Genomic DNA, 15031 nt, shown 5'->3' on the forward strand with positions numbered 1-15031 from the left:
ACAAACAACACCACAGAAATTCAAAGAATCATAGGAGATTACCACATATAATTAAAAGCCAAAAAAATAGACAACCAAGATGAAATGGTTAAGTTCCTAGAAATGTACAATTTTTTAAGACTAAGTCAGGAAAAAATAGAAAATATGAACAGACAAACTACCAGCAATGAAACTGAATCAATAACCAAAAATTCCCACCAAAGATCCAGGACCAGATAGCTTCAAAGGTAAATTTTACCAAACAGTAAAAGAATGGTTACCTCCTGTCCTTCTCATGCAATTTAAAAAAACTGAAGAGGAAGGAACTTATTCTATAAGGCCAGCATCAAACTGACACCAAAATCAGAGACACCACAAAAAGAGAAAACTGCAGGTAAACATTACTTATGAACATGGATACAAAATTATTCACAAAATATTAGCAAATTAAATTAAATAATACATGAAAAGATTATATACCATGATGAAGCAGGATTTATCCCCAAAATCATATAATCATCTCAGTAGATACAGAAAAAAATTTTAATCAGAATTCAACATCCATTTACAATTTTTAAAAACGCTCAAGAAAATGGGTGTACAGGGAATCATACCTCAACATTAAAGCCATACATGACAAGCTTACAGCCAACATCATCAGTTCGGTTCAGTCAGTTCAGTCGCTCAGTCATGTCCAACTCTTTGCAACCCCATGAATTGCAGCAGGCCAGGCCTCCCTGTCCATCACCAACTCCTGGAGTTCACCCAAACTCATGTCCATCGAGTCAGTGAGGCCATCCAGCCATCTCATCCTCTGTCGTCCCCTTCTCCTCCTGCCCCAAATCCCTCCCAGCATCAGAGTCTTTTCCAGTGAGTCAACTCTTTGCATGAGGTGGCCAAAGTATTGGAGTTTCAGCTTTAGCATCATTCCTTCCAAAGAATACCCAGGGCTGATCTCCTGTAGAATGGACTGGTTGGATCTCCTTGCAGTCCAAGGGACTCTCAAGAGTCTTCTCCAACACCACAGTTCAAAAGCATCAATTCTTCGGTGCTCAGCTTTCTTCACAGTCCAACTCACATCCATATGTGACCACAGGAAAAACCATAGCCTTGACTAGATGGACCTTTGTTGGCAAAGTAATGTTTCTGCTTTTGAATATGCTATCTAGGTTGGTCATAATATTCCTTCCAAGGAGTAAGCATTTTTTAATTTCATGGCTGCAGTCACCATCTGCAGTGATTTTGGAGCCCAGAAAAATAAAGTCTGATACTGTTTCCCCATCTATTTGCCATGAAGTAATGGGACCAGATGCCCTGATCTTCGTTTTCTGAATGTTGAGCTTTAAGCCAACTTTTTCACTCTCCTCTTTCATTTTCATCAAGAGGCTTTTTAGTTCCTCTTCACTTTCTGCCATAAGGGTGATGTCATCTGCATATCTGAGGTTATTGATATTTCTCCTGGCAATCTTGATTCCAGCTTGTGCTTCTTCCAGCCCAGCATTTCTCATGATGTACTCTGCATATAAGTTAAATAAATAGGGTGACAATATACAGCCTTGATGGACTCCTTTTCCTATTTGGAACCAGTCTGTTGTTCCATGTCCAGTTCTAGCTGTTGCTTCCTGACCTGCATACAGGTTTCTCAAGAGGCAGGTCAGGTGGTCTAGTATTCCCATCTCTTTAAGAATTTTCCACAGTTTATTGTGATCCACACAGTCAAAGGCTTTGGCATAATCAATAAAGCAGAAATAGATGTTTTTCTGGAACTCTCTTACTTTTTCCATGATCCAGCTGATATTGGCCAACATCATACTCAATGGTAAAAAGCTGAAAGCATTTCCTCTAAGATCAGAAACAAAACAAAATGTCCCCTTTCACCACTTTTATTCAACATAGCATTGGAAGTTCTAGCCACAGAATTAGACCAAAAAAATAGGGATGAAAATTGGAAAAGAAGAAGTAAAGCTGTTACTATGTGTGATGACATGATACCGTACATAGAATATCCTAAATACACCACCAAAAAACTCAAAGAACTCATCAATGAAGTCAGTAAAGTTGAAGGATACAAAATTAATATATAGAAATCTGTTGCTCAATATCACCAAAATCATTTCTATACACTAACAACAAACTATCAGAAAGAGAAATTAAGAAAATAATTCTATTTGGAAGAATAGAATTAGAAGAAACATGGATTGGAAGAAACCATACTGTAATGATCATACTTTCCAAAGCAATCCACAAATTCAGTACAATATCTATAAAAATTCCACTGGCATTTTTCACAGAACTAGAATAAATAATTTCAAAATTTGCATGGAAACACAAAAAAACCCCAAATAGCCAAAATAATCTTGAGAAAGAACAAAGCTATAGGTATCATGTTCCCTGTTTCAAACTATCCTACAGAGTTGCAGTAATAAAGACAATTCAATACTGGCACAAAAACAGTCACATAAATCAATGGAACTTAATAGAGAGGTCAGGAATAAACCCATACTGGTCAAATTAATCTACAACCAAGGAGGCAAGAAGACACAATAGGAGAAAATATAGCCTCTTCAATAAATGGTATTGGGAAGACAGGACAGCTACATGTAAAAGAATCAGCTTAGACATTACATCATACACAAAAATAAACTCATAATGAATTAAAGACTTAAATATGAGACCTGAAACCATAAAACTTCCAGAAAAAAAAGCGTAGGCAGAACTCTCTTTGATACTGGACTAGCAATACTTAGGATCTCTCAGGCAAGATAAACAAAAGCAATAATAAACAAATGGAACTACTAAAAAACTGCATAATGAAGAAAACCATAAAGCAAAAAAGGCAACCTATAAAATTGATATTTGCAATGATACATCACTAAGCTTCCACAAGCTTCTTATCCTTATCCATCAGAGGATAGACAGAATGAAAATCACAATCACAGAAAACTAACCAAGATCACATGGATCACAGCCTTGTCTAACTCAATGAAACTATGAGCCATGCCACGTAGAGCCACTGAAGACGGACGGGTCATGGTGGCGAGTTCTGACAAAACGTGGTCCACTGGAGAAGGGAAAGGCAAACCACTTCAGTATTCTTGCCTTGAGAACACCATGAACACTATAAAAAGGTAAAAAGATATGACACTGAAAGTGAACTCCCCATGTTGGTAGGTGCCCAATACACTACTGGAGAAGAATGGGGATATAGTTCCAGAAAGAAGAGGCTATGCCAAAGCAAAAGTTGTGGATGTGACTGGTGATGGAAGTAAAGTTCAAAGCTGTAAAGAACAACATTGCAAAGGAACCTGGAATGTTAGGTCCATGAATCAAGGTAAATTGGAAATAGTTAAACAGGTGATGGCAAGAGTGAACATCGACATTTTAGGAATCAGTGAATTAAAATGGACGGGAATGGGCAAATTTAATTCAGATGACCATTACATCTACTACTGTGGGCAAGAATCCATTAGAAGAAATGGAGTAGCCCTCATGGTCAACAAAAGAGTCCAAAGCACTGTACTTGGGTGCAGTCTCAAAAATGACAGAATTATTTTTGTTCATTTCCAAGGCAAACCATTTAGTATCACAGTAATCCAAGTCTATGCCCCAACCACTAATGCTGAAGAACTGAAGTTGAACAGTTCTATGATGACTTACAAGACCTTCTAGAACTAACACCTAAAAAAGATGTCCTTTTCATCATACAGGACTGGAATGCAAAAGTAGGAAGTCAAGAGATACCTGCAGTAACAGGCAAGTTTGGCCTTGGAGTACAAAATGAAGCAGAGCAAAGGCTAACAGTTTTGCCAAGAGAACACACTGGTCATAGCAAACACCCTCTTCGAACAACGTAAGAGACAACTCCATACATGAACATCACCAGATGGTCAATACCAAAATCAGATTGATTATATTCTTTGTGGCTGAAGATGGAGAAGCTCTATACAGTTAGCAAAAACAAGACTGGGAGCTGACTGTGGCTCAGATCATGAACTTATTGCCAATTCAGACTTAAATTGAAGAAAGTAGGGAAAATCACTAGACCATTTAGGTATGACCTAAGTCGAATCCCTTACGATTATACAGTGGACGTGACAAATAGATTCAAGGGATTAGATCTGATAGATAGAGTGCCTGAAAAACTATGGACAGAGGTTCATAATATTGTACAGGAGGCCATGATCAAAATTATCCCCAAGAAAAAGAAATGCCAAAAGGCAAAATAGTTGTCTGAGAAGGCTTTACAAATAGCTGAGAAAAGAAGAGAAGAGAAGTGAAAGGCAAATGAGAAAGGAAAAGATATATCCATCTGAATGCAGAGTTCCAAAGAATAGCAAGGAGAGATAAGAAAGTTTTCCTAAGTGATCAATGCAAAGAAATACAGGAAAACGATAGAATGGGAAAGGCCAGAGATCTCTTCAAGAAAATTATGATACCAAGGAAACATTTCATGCAAAGATGGGCACAATAAAGGACAGAAATGGTATGGACCTAACAGCAGCAGAAAATATTAAGAAGAGGTGGCAAGAATACACAGAAGAACTATTCAAAAAAGATCTTCATGACCCAGATAACCACAATGGTGTGATCACTCACCTAGAGCCAGACATCCTGGAGTATGAAGTCAAATAGGCCTTAGGAAGCATCACTACAAATGAAGTTAATGGAGGTGATGGAATTCCAGCTGAGTTATCCCAAGTCCTAAAAGATGATGCTGTGAATGTGCTGCACTTAATATGCCAGCAAATTGGGAAAACCCAGCAGTGATCACAAGACTGGACAAGATGTTTTCATTCCAATCCCAAAGTAAGGCAACGCCAAAGAATGTTCAAACTACTGTACAATTGCACCATTTGGATGCTAACAAAGTAATGCTCAAAATTCTCCAAGCTACGCTTCAGCAGTGTGTGAACCGAGAACTTCCAGATGTTCAAGTTAGATTTAGAAAAGACAGAGGAGCCAGAGATCAAATTGCCAACATTCATTGGAAAATGGAAAAAACAAAGAGAATTCCAGAAAAACATCTATTTCTGCTTCATTGACTATGCTAAAGCCCTTGACTGTGTGGTTTACAACAAACTGGGTAAAATTCTTCAAGAAATGGGAATACCAAACCCACCTTACCCGCCTCTTGAGAAATTTGTATGCAGGTCAAGAAGCAACATTTAAAACTGGCCATGGAACAACAGACTGGTTCCAAATTGGGAAAGGAAAACATCAAGGCTGTATACTGTCACTCTGCTTATTTAACTTTTAAGCAGATTACATCATGTGAAATGCCAGGCTGGATGAAGCACAAGCTGGAATCAAGATTGCCAGGAGAAATATCAATAAGATATGCAGATGACACCACCCTTATGGCAGAAAACAAAGAGGATCTACAGAACCTCTTGATGAACGTGAAAGAGGAGAGTGAAAAAGTTGGCTTAAAATGCAACATTCATAAAACTAAGACCATGGCATCTGGTCCCATCACTTCATGGCAAATAGATGGAGAAACAATGGAAACAGTGACAGATTTTATTTTCTTGGGCTCCAAAATCACTGCAGGTGGTGACTGCAGCCATGAAATTAAAAGACACTTGCTCTTTTTAAGAAAAGCTATGACCAATCTGAGTTGAGTTAGTTGCACAGTCTCCTAACTGTGCAATTCCTAACAGTCCAATTCTTTGCAATCCCATGGACTGTAGCTTGTCTGTCCATGGGATTCCCCAGGCAAGAATACTGGAGTGGGTTGCCATTTCCTTTTCCAGGAGATCTTCCTGTTCCAGGAATTGAATCTGGGCCTCCTGTATTATGGGCAGATTCTTTACCTGAGCTACCAGGGAAGCCCAACCTAGACAGCATATTAAAAGGCGGAGACATTACTCTGTGGACAAAGGTCCATCTAGTCAAAGCTATGGCTTTTCCAGTAGTCATGTGTGGATGTGAGAGTTGGACCATAAAGAAAGCTGAGTGCTGAAGAATTGATGCTTTTGAACTGTGGTGTTGGAAAAGACTCTTGAGAGTCCCTTGGACTGCAAGGAGATTAAACCAGTCAGTCCTAAAGGAAATCAACACTGAATATTTATTGGAAGGACTGATGCTGAAGCTCCAATACTTTGGCCACCTGATGCAATGAACTGACTCATTGGAAAAGACCCTGATGCTGGGAAGGGTTGAAGGCTAGAGGAGAACAGGATGACGGAGGATGAGATGGTTGGATGGCATCACCAACTTGATGGATAAGAGTTTGAGCAAGCTCTAGGAGTTGGTAATGGGCAGGGAAGCCTGACGTGCTGCAGTCCATGGGGTCACAAAGAGTCAGACACAATTGAGCAATTGAACTGAACTGAACAGAATGATACATCTGACCTGGGGTTAGTATCAAATATATATAAAGAATTCATACATCTCAATATAAAAAAATACAATTTAAAAATGGACAGAGGATCTTTTTTCCCCAAGGAAGATATAAAGATCATCAAGAGACACATGAAAATATGCTCAATATCATTAAAGTCATCACAGAAAGGCAAATCAAAACCACAATGAACCATCACGTTACACACTTTGCAATGGGTATTATCAGAAAGACAAGAAATAACAAGTGTTAGCAAGGATGTGGAGAGAAAGGAACTCTTGTGCATTGTTGCTGAAACTGCACATTCGTATAGCCTCCATGGAAAACAATAAGGAGGTTAATGAAAAGATTAAAATAGAACTACCATATAATCCAGCAATTCCACCTTTAGGTATACATCCAAAGATAATGAAAACACTCCAATATTCATTGCAGCACCATTTGTAATAGTTAAGATATGGAAGCAACCTAAGGTACCACTGATAAACAGATTAAGAAAGATGTGGAACACACAATGGTCCCGTGTGTGTGTGTGTGTGTGTGTGTGTGTGTGTGTGTATACATATACATACACAATGGAACATAACTCCAGAGAATTAAATCTGGCCCTTTGCAACAACATGAGTGAACCTAGGGGGCAATATGTTAAGTGAAAGAAGTCAGTCAGACATAGAATGAAAATACTGTATGATTTCACTTGTATGTGGAATCTATAAAACAAAACAATATAGAAACAGATATAAAGAAAACAAACTGGTGACTGCCAGAAAGGAGAATGAGTGGGCAAAATAGGTGAAGGGGATCAAAGGATACAAATTTACAGTTATAAAATAAGTCACAGAGATGAGATATAACATACAACATAGGAATATAGTTAATAATACTGTAATAACTTTGTATGATGACTAGTGGTTACTAGACTTATCATGGTGATCAACTCATAATGTACATAGACATCAAAACTATGTTGTATACCTGAAATGCATATAGTATTGTAGGTCAATTATACTTCAATTTTTTTTTAATTGAGTTTTAAAACTTAATAAAAGAGAAAAATAAAGATGTTCCCAGACATAAAAGGCCTCAGAAGGTTTACTACTCAAGAATCATCTTGGGAAACACTCTTGGAAGACATACTTGAGCATAAAAATAAATGTACCCAGGAATATACTATGAATATGGTAAGTAAAGGAGAATACATGTCATCAAGTCCTAAAATTTGCTATTATATAAATAAAGAAGCAAAACAAAAACCACATAATATGGGACCAATTACTTTCTCAATATCTAGTTCCCTCTTCTTTCTTAGTAATAAAACCCCAGGTAATGTGCTCACCTAAAAGCACACATTTCTCAACTTCATTCTGGCCAAAGAGACAAAAGTCACAATATCATATGAGACTATTAGAGGGAGTATGTGCCGAGATTGAATTTGTTACAACATTGCTTCTGTTTAATGTTTTGGATTTTTATGGCCACAAGGCATGTGAATCTTCGTTCCTGACCAGGGATTGAACTCTCACCCCTTGCACTGGGGAGACGAAGTCTTAACAACTGGACTTCCAGGGCAGACCCAGTCATAGTTTTTACTAGCCTTTTCTTAGCAATTAAGAGCAAATATAAAGATGATCTGAACACCACCAAAACACCTTGACCTAACTAATAAGACTACTACATTACACCCAACAACTGCCAAATATACACTTTTTTCAAATATGTATAATTTGTTTACAAAGAAACTACATGATGGCTCAGATGGTAAAGAATCCACCTGCAATGCAGGAGACCTGAGTTTGATCCCTGAGTTGGGGAGATCCCCTGGAGGAGGGCATGGCAACTCACTCCATTATTCTTGCCTGGAGAATCCCCATGGATAGAGGAGCCTGGCGGGCTACAGTCCATGGGGTTGCAAAGAGTCAGACAGTCTGAGTGACTAAGCACATATACATGGGGCTACAGAAGATCCAGATTTAAAAGAATAGAAATCATATGTTAAATAATCCCAATGCAATCATATTAAGTACCAGTAAAAATAAAATATTTACATAACTTCAAATATTTTGAAATTAAATGCACTTCTAAATAATTCATAGGTCAAAGAAGTTGAAAGATATATTTAACAAATAGTTTGGGAAAATGATTATACTACCCACATCAATCTACAGATTCGATGCAATCCCTATCAAATTACCAATGGCATTTTTCACATAACCAAAAAAAATTTTTACAATTTGTATACACTTACTCTTTAATTTCCTCCACACAATTTAATTTATGCTTGCATTTTTCTTTTTTTTTAGACTCCAAGAAATTTTTTATTTTTATTTTTTTAAGGGTTTGAACATTTTTATTTATTTTTTTTATGCATCTGGATTTTAAAAAGTGATTACAGGTTTTTCTATTAAGTGGTAGTTTTATTTGTTTTGTTTTTAATTTATTTAATTGGAGGCTAATTACTTTACAATATTGTATTGGTTTTGCCATACATCAACATGAATCCGCCACGGGTGTACACATGTTCCCCATCCTGAACCCCCCTCCTACCTCCCTCCCCATACCATCCCTCTGGATAGAAAGTCCTCACTGCCTCCTTTACAAATTCAGATCAACCCTATAAATCCAACAAGCATTTAATGAAATTGTACTAAACACTAGCCAGTAAAATTATGCAATAAAAAATGTAAAACTAAAAATAGGCAACCTTCTACGAAAGAATTTTATAATCTACATACCTTTAAAATCCTAATTCACGTCCTACCTCTTCAATGAATTCTTCCCAGGCTTTCCAGTCCATGATGACAGAATTAGAAAAGAAAGGTTTCTTGAGCCCTCAATCTCTTCCCTTGCAGAGACCAAGTTATAAGCTATAGAATGTGATTATTAACTATTTTATTTTAATATGCTATATTGATTCCTACACTTGTCTCCTCAACTAAATTTTAAGTTCCATAAGTATAAGGACTTAGGAACTTCCCTGGTGGTCTAGTGGTTAAGAATCTGCTTTCCAATGCAGGGGACACAGTTCGATTCCTGGTCAGGGAACTATGATCCCACATACAGCGGGGAGACAGCCTGTGCACTCTGGAGCCTGAGCAGCAGAACTAGAGTGAAGTACAAGAGCTGTAACAAAGATCCCACATGCTCAACTAAGCCAAATAAATAAATATTTTTAAAAATTTAAATACTATATCCTTAGCAATTTTATGTGTCCTCAAAATGTCACACACAGTGTAGATACTTTAAAAACATTTATTTTACCTTTACATGGTAAATCTAACCATACTTGTTTGCTAGACATTTCTCTATTTAAGAGTAAAAATAAACCATGCCATCAGTGTGTTGCTCAAAGCTAAAACCAGTTTTGAACCTCTAAGTAACAAGGCAGTTACAACATTTTTATCCTTCCTCATATATAGTTAGTGTCTTTATTATGTCAAAACCACCAATTAATTAAATCATACACAATAAAATTAATAGTTGATATAAAAAGAAAAATTCCAGCTTTTTAACTGAAATTTTCATCATTCAACCAGCTGTTGAAGATTTTTAAAACAGTCCAAAGTTTCCTTAAATTCTTTCTACCCTTAGTAATACCATCCTTTTGACTTCTAAAAAGATTGGGAAGGTTTAGTTACTACAATTGTGATATATATAGACATCCTGAAGAAGTGAGATTGATTTTCACCCAAAATTTGGTTTGGATATTGAGACTGGTGACACCACACACTCCAAAAAGGTATGACAAGGCTTATTACTTACAGAATAACATTTTCTGGGGAGAACAGACCCGATCTGAAAACCTAGTCTGAAAATGGCAGAGAAAGGAGATACTAGCTTTGGGTTTTTACAGCAGTTAGGGATAGGCCATGACAAAAGTTCATAATATACATGGTTTTGAACATTCCACTGATGGCAAAGGAGGAAACTCCTGGGCTTTCTAACCAGCTTGACCAGATGTGGGGCAGGAGGGGAAGAAAACAGGTGAGGCTCAAAATCTTTCAGCAGTCACAGATCAAATTATGAAGTCAGACTCTTTATTACTTCATAACTCAATACAATTAATTTTAAAAAGCACAGGTACAAAGATATTGAGTAATTTATACAATTTCATCAAAATTTATTCTTAAGCTATATAAATGATTGACAAGCAAATATTATTAATAATACAAAACATAAAGGTGAATTTTTTGTTTGAAGACAGGAATCAAAGTTTTAAATGTTCTTCAAAAAGGTTTAAGCAAAAATAAATATTAACAGTATCACCATTAATGCAACCACTCAACTTTCATAAATTACTCTAGCCATTCACATTTAATTTTCTTCTAGTAAAGATACCATCTTAAAATAATGAGTAATATTTAAATTTTTGTTGTATTATAAAAAATAACATTTTATTCAATATCAATAGTATAAATTCTTCAAGATCATTATAAAGTATCACTCTCTTTACTGTAGCAGTGAAGCATAGTTTCTCAAAGAATATAGCTTGCAAAACCAAAACCAAAATAAATAATGATAGTAATGCTGCAAATAAAAATAAATGTAGATGACCCAGGCTTAATTTCCTTCAATATTAAATCAATATAATCAAATAATGTTACTATGGTAACCCATTATTTCTTTAATCAACAAAAGAAAGTGGTCTTCATAGTTTAAGTAACAACATAAATTTATGCCCTAGATAATTGCAGAGCAGTAAAATAATTCAATAAATCAGTAACTAATTCAAAAAAAAGTAAATTGTGTGGTATTTTGTGAGGAAGATGAAAACCCTTTTACAGAAGAAAGTCCTGAGTTTTGATCCTGTTCAAGTGAAAATGGAAAACTAAAATCATCTCTTCCAGCTCCAAATGTATGAGTTGAAGAGTCTGATGGAAAAGAAAAAGTAAAGGCATCTTCTCTTTCTGGTTTCCCAAATAAGTTTCCTGAGGAAGATAAATATTACAAAGTCATGCAATTTATGTTACATAACTCTACAACCTACCAAATTTCAGTACAGAGCATACAATAAATAGGGTAACATTAAATCAGATATTTAATTGTTTTCCTCTTATGTGCAAAGCTTTGTCTTTTGTACTATGGAAGGTTAAACAGCTTCAAACTTAAACCCTACTTTGATGTAATTTTAATTCAAGTATATAAAGAGTGTTGTGTTAGTCACTCAGTTGTGTCTGACTCTTTGTGACCCCATGGACTGCAGCCCGCCAGGTTCCTCTGTCCCTGGGATTCTCCAGGCAAGAATACTGGAGTGGGTTGCCATTTCCTTCTCTAGAGGAGTCTTCTCAACCCAAGGATTGAACTTGGGTCTCCTGAATTGAATTCTTTCCCATCTGAGCCACCATGAAAGCTAGTGTATAAGGTAGAAAAAGGAATAAAAAATCTCAGATGGAGAGAATAGTACAGAGGAACAGAAACAGATGTGCATAAGAAATATAAGGGAAACAGAAATCAATTCAACTTACCAGAAGCATTGAGAAATAACAGAGAGTTATTAAAATGGAATTAACAAAGATGAGCTTGAAAATGAATGAATATCCAACTACAGAATCTGTACTTTATTTGGTAGATAAGATGAAACCATTAAAAGTTTTCAAGCAAAGATATGAAACGATTTGAACTACTTTATAAGAATTTCTCAAGAGATAATAAGAAAGACTGGAATAGGAAAATGTTTAGAAATGGGGCTAAACAGGAAAGAGATGATAAATGCTTGGCATTACCTAAAATCATAGAAAAAGAATGGAGGAAGATCCAGTGATCTGAAACATACTATATAATTCAGGTTTATTCAACTGTTATTTATTGAGTAACTACAATATACTTTCATGACATTGTTTAAGGAAATTGACAGAACAATGAAAAGAGTTTTATAGTTTTATAAGGAACTTTTGAAATCAACTTCATAAAGAATTATTTAGTTAATGATTCCAAGAACTGCCATTAAAGAAAAATATTGTTTTTCATTCAGTATATTAAGACTATAATTGTAAAATAAAATTTCAATATCTTAATTATAACTTTAATTACTATTTAACAATTGAAAATGTATAGCAATCCAAAGACTTATTTGAAATAAGTCTTTTAAAGGATCTATATTTTTTCCACAGAGAACCAATTCAATTAATACATTAAGCAAAACAATTCACTTTGTGTCATTTTGAAATTTCATATATTTTCAAATATCTCAGTTACTTTACCCTAAGTAAAGTTGATCCAACCAGCAATAGGTTGGGTGGGTGGGTGGATGAACAGAGGGATGGAGAGATGGATAGACTGATCTTGAGTTCTTCCTCTTTCCCTTTCTCACTTCATTTTTCCACTGTCTTTGGTATACATACGTAAGACTTAAACAAAAGAAAATAGCTATAACATAGCTAAAGATCCAGGGAGAACTAAAAATCTTAAATCTCCCTTTAAAAAAAAGAGTCTGACATTATTTTAATTTCAGAAGAAAAGAAGTTCATATGAAGTATTCATAAAACTATGATCACTATAAATAAAATAATAGATTACTATTCAAGATTACTGTGTAGTCCAGGTGCTGGGGAGAATTCAAAGGTGAATAAAACAGAGTCCTGCCCTCAAAGAACCTATGATTAGAAAAGATTTTGTATATATTCATAAGTAATTACAGCATAATAATAGTACAGGTACGAAAATGTATTTAAAAAAGAGAATCAGAAAAGTAAAGGGGAGAGCTTTTTCAAAATAGAAAATAACTTTTATTTCTATATAACAACTAAAAATTCAGAAAAATGTCTTAAAATTTATAATTTGTGATAGGATGCACAGCAGTCTCATATCTAGAAATAATCTAATTAAATATGGCTACTTTGCTTTTCTCTGGAGAAGGAAATGGCAACCCACTCCAGTATTCTTGCCGGAGAAATCTCATGGGCAGAGGCACCTGGCGGGCAACAGTCCATGGGTTGCAAAAAAGTTGGACATGACTTGGCAACTAAACAACAAAACTCTGCTTTTACCATGTTTTAAAAATGACTAATGGAAAGTCAATTCCAACTGCTGCCCGTCTTGTCGATCTGGGAAGTTTTCATAAACTAAGTAACTCAGTCTTCAGATAATATCTTCTTTACTTACTGTTAGACAATCAGGGGAGAAGGCAAGGGCACCCAGTCCAGTACTCTTGCCTGGAAAATCCCATGGATGGAGGAGCCTGGTAGGCTATAGTCCATGGAGTCGCTAAGAGTCAAGACACAACTGAGCAACTTCACTTTCACTTTTCACTTTCATGCATTGGAGAAGGAAATGGCAACCCACTCCAGTGTTCTTGCCTGGAGAATCCCAGGGACGGCGGAGCCTGGTGGGCTGCCATCTATGGGGTCGCACAGAGTTGGACATGACTGAAGTGACTTAGCAGCAGCAGCAGCAGCAGCCAACCAGGGCCCCAAGTTTTATAGTTTAGAGAATATTCTTCATCCAGTTCCTTTTAGGGAGACACTTTTTTTGGAATGGAATGTCAAAGGGGAAAATAAAAGGTTTTATGGAAGAGCCTTGGTCTTGAAAAGATGGTTAGAAAGAGATGGAAGTTGAGGATTTCAGGAAGAAAAAGTAGGTAAGAAAGTGTGGGCAGATTAGGGACGCAGTGAGTTCTTCAGTATAGCCAAAGCATAAATTATTTTAATAGGAGAAAAGGCTTAGGTTAGAAAACTAGGAGCATAATTTTCTACTCTAGGGGATACATTAAAGGTATTTAACCAGGGCAATGAGATGGTCAATACTGTGCATAAGGAAGAGTAACTGGGGTATGATCTATAAGTAACTTAAAAGGATAAAAAGACCAATTACAATGTTACTGAAATAGCACAAGTGAATGATAATAAGAGTCCTAAATTTAATTATTTCCATATAATGAAAATAGAAAAGAAAAGTATTTCAAAGAGAGAACTGACACAACTTGATGACCTGTTGAATGTAGTCACAGGCACAGAAAAAAGTTACAATTATGACTGATGTTCTGAGTCTTAGCAACTAGAAAATGGAGATACCATCAGGTACATCAGAAAGAGAACCAGTTTGATTTCAGATATGCTGAGTTTTAAATGTCAACAGAAGTTTTAGATATAAAGAGATATCGATTATATAATTACAAATAAAGTCCTATCAGATAACTTCACTTGTGAATTTTACCAAATACTTAAAGAAGTATTTATCAAGCTTTTCAAAAAAAATCAGAGAAGATGGAACATTTCAAACACATTTTACAAGGCTAGCTTACCTTCATACCGAAGCCAGAGAAGGATACTACCATAAAAAAAAAAACTACAAACTAATACCTCTGATGAATACAGATGCAAAAATTCTCACCAAAATACTTGCAAATCAAATTAACCAAATACTTGCAAAACAAAGGATCACTCATCATGCTCAAGTGGGATTTATACCTAGGATGCAAGGATGGTTTGATGTATGCAAATCAATCATTGTGATATATCACATTAATAGAATGAAAGGAAAAATCAAATGACCATCTCAGTAGCTGCACAGATAACATTTGACAAATTCAACCCATTCATGATAAAATTCTTAAAACATTAGGTATAGAACAAATGCACCTTAACATAATAAACATAATAAAGGCCATTATACAATAAATCCACAGCTAACATCATACACAATAATAAAAGACTGAAAGCTTTTCCTCTACAATCAGGAACAAGACAAGGGTGTTTACTCTCAACACTCCCATTC

The 15031-nt window shown here is 35.7% G+C and overlaps 1 protein-coding gene across 2 annotated transcripts in view; it reads right to left on the reverse strand.

Moving 5' to 3' along the window:
- Positions 1 to 10415: 10415 nt before the first annotated feature.
- The window catches only part of C10H14orf39 (chromosome 10 C14orf39 homolog), a 49374-nt gene continuing 44758 nt past the window's right edge, over positions 10416 to 15031 (reverse strand). For both annotated transcript variants that reach the window (XM_061429050.1, XM_061429051.1), the window contains one exon: positions 10416 to 11247. In XM_061429050.1, the coding sequence (XP_061285034.1) occupies positions 11048 to 11247 (200 nt within the window). In that variant the 3' untranslated portion in view covers positions 10416 to 11047. The remainder of the gene's footprint in view (positions 11248 to 15031) is intronic.

Source organism: Bos javanicus, chromosome 10 (assembly GCF_032452875.1).
Source record: "Bos javanicus breed banteng chromosome 10, ARS-OSU_banteng_1.0, whole genome shotgun sequence".
Classification (NCBI taxonomy): domain Eukaryota; kingdom Metazoa; phylum Chordata; class Mammalia; order Artiodactyla; family Bovidae; genus Bos; species Bos javanicus.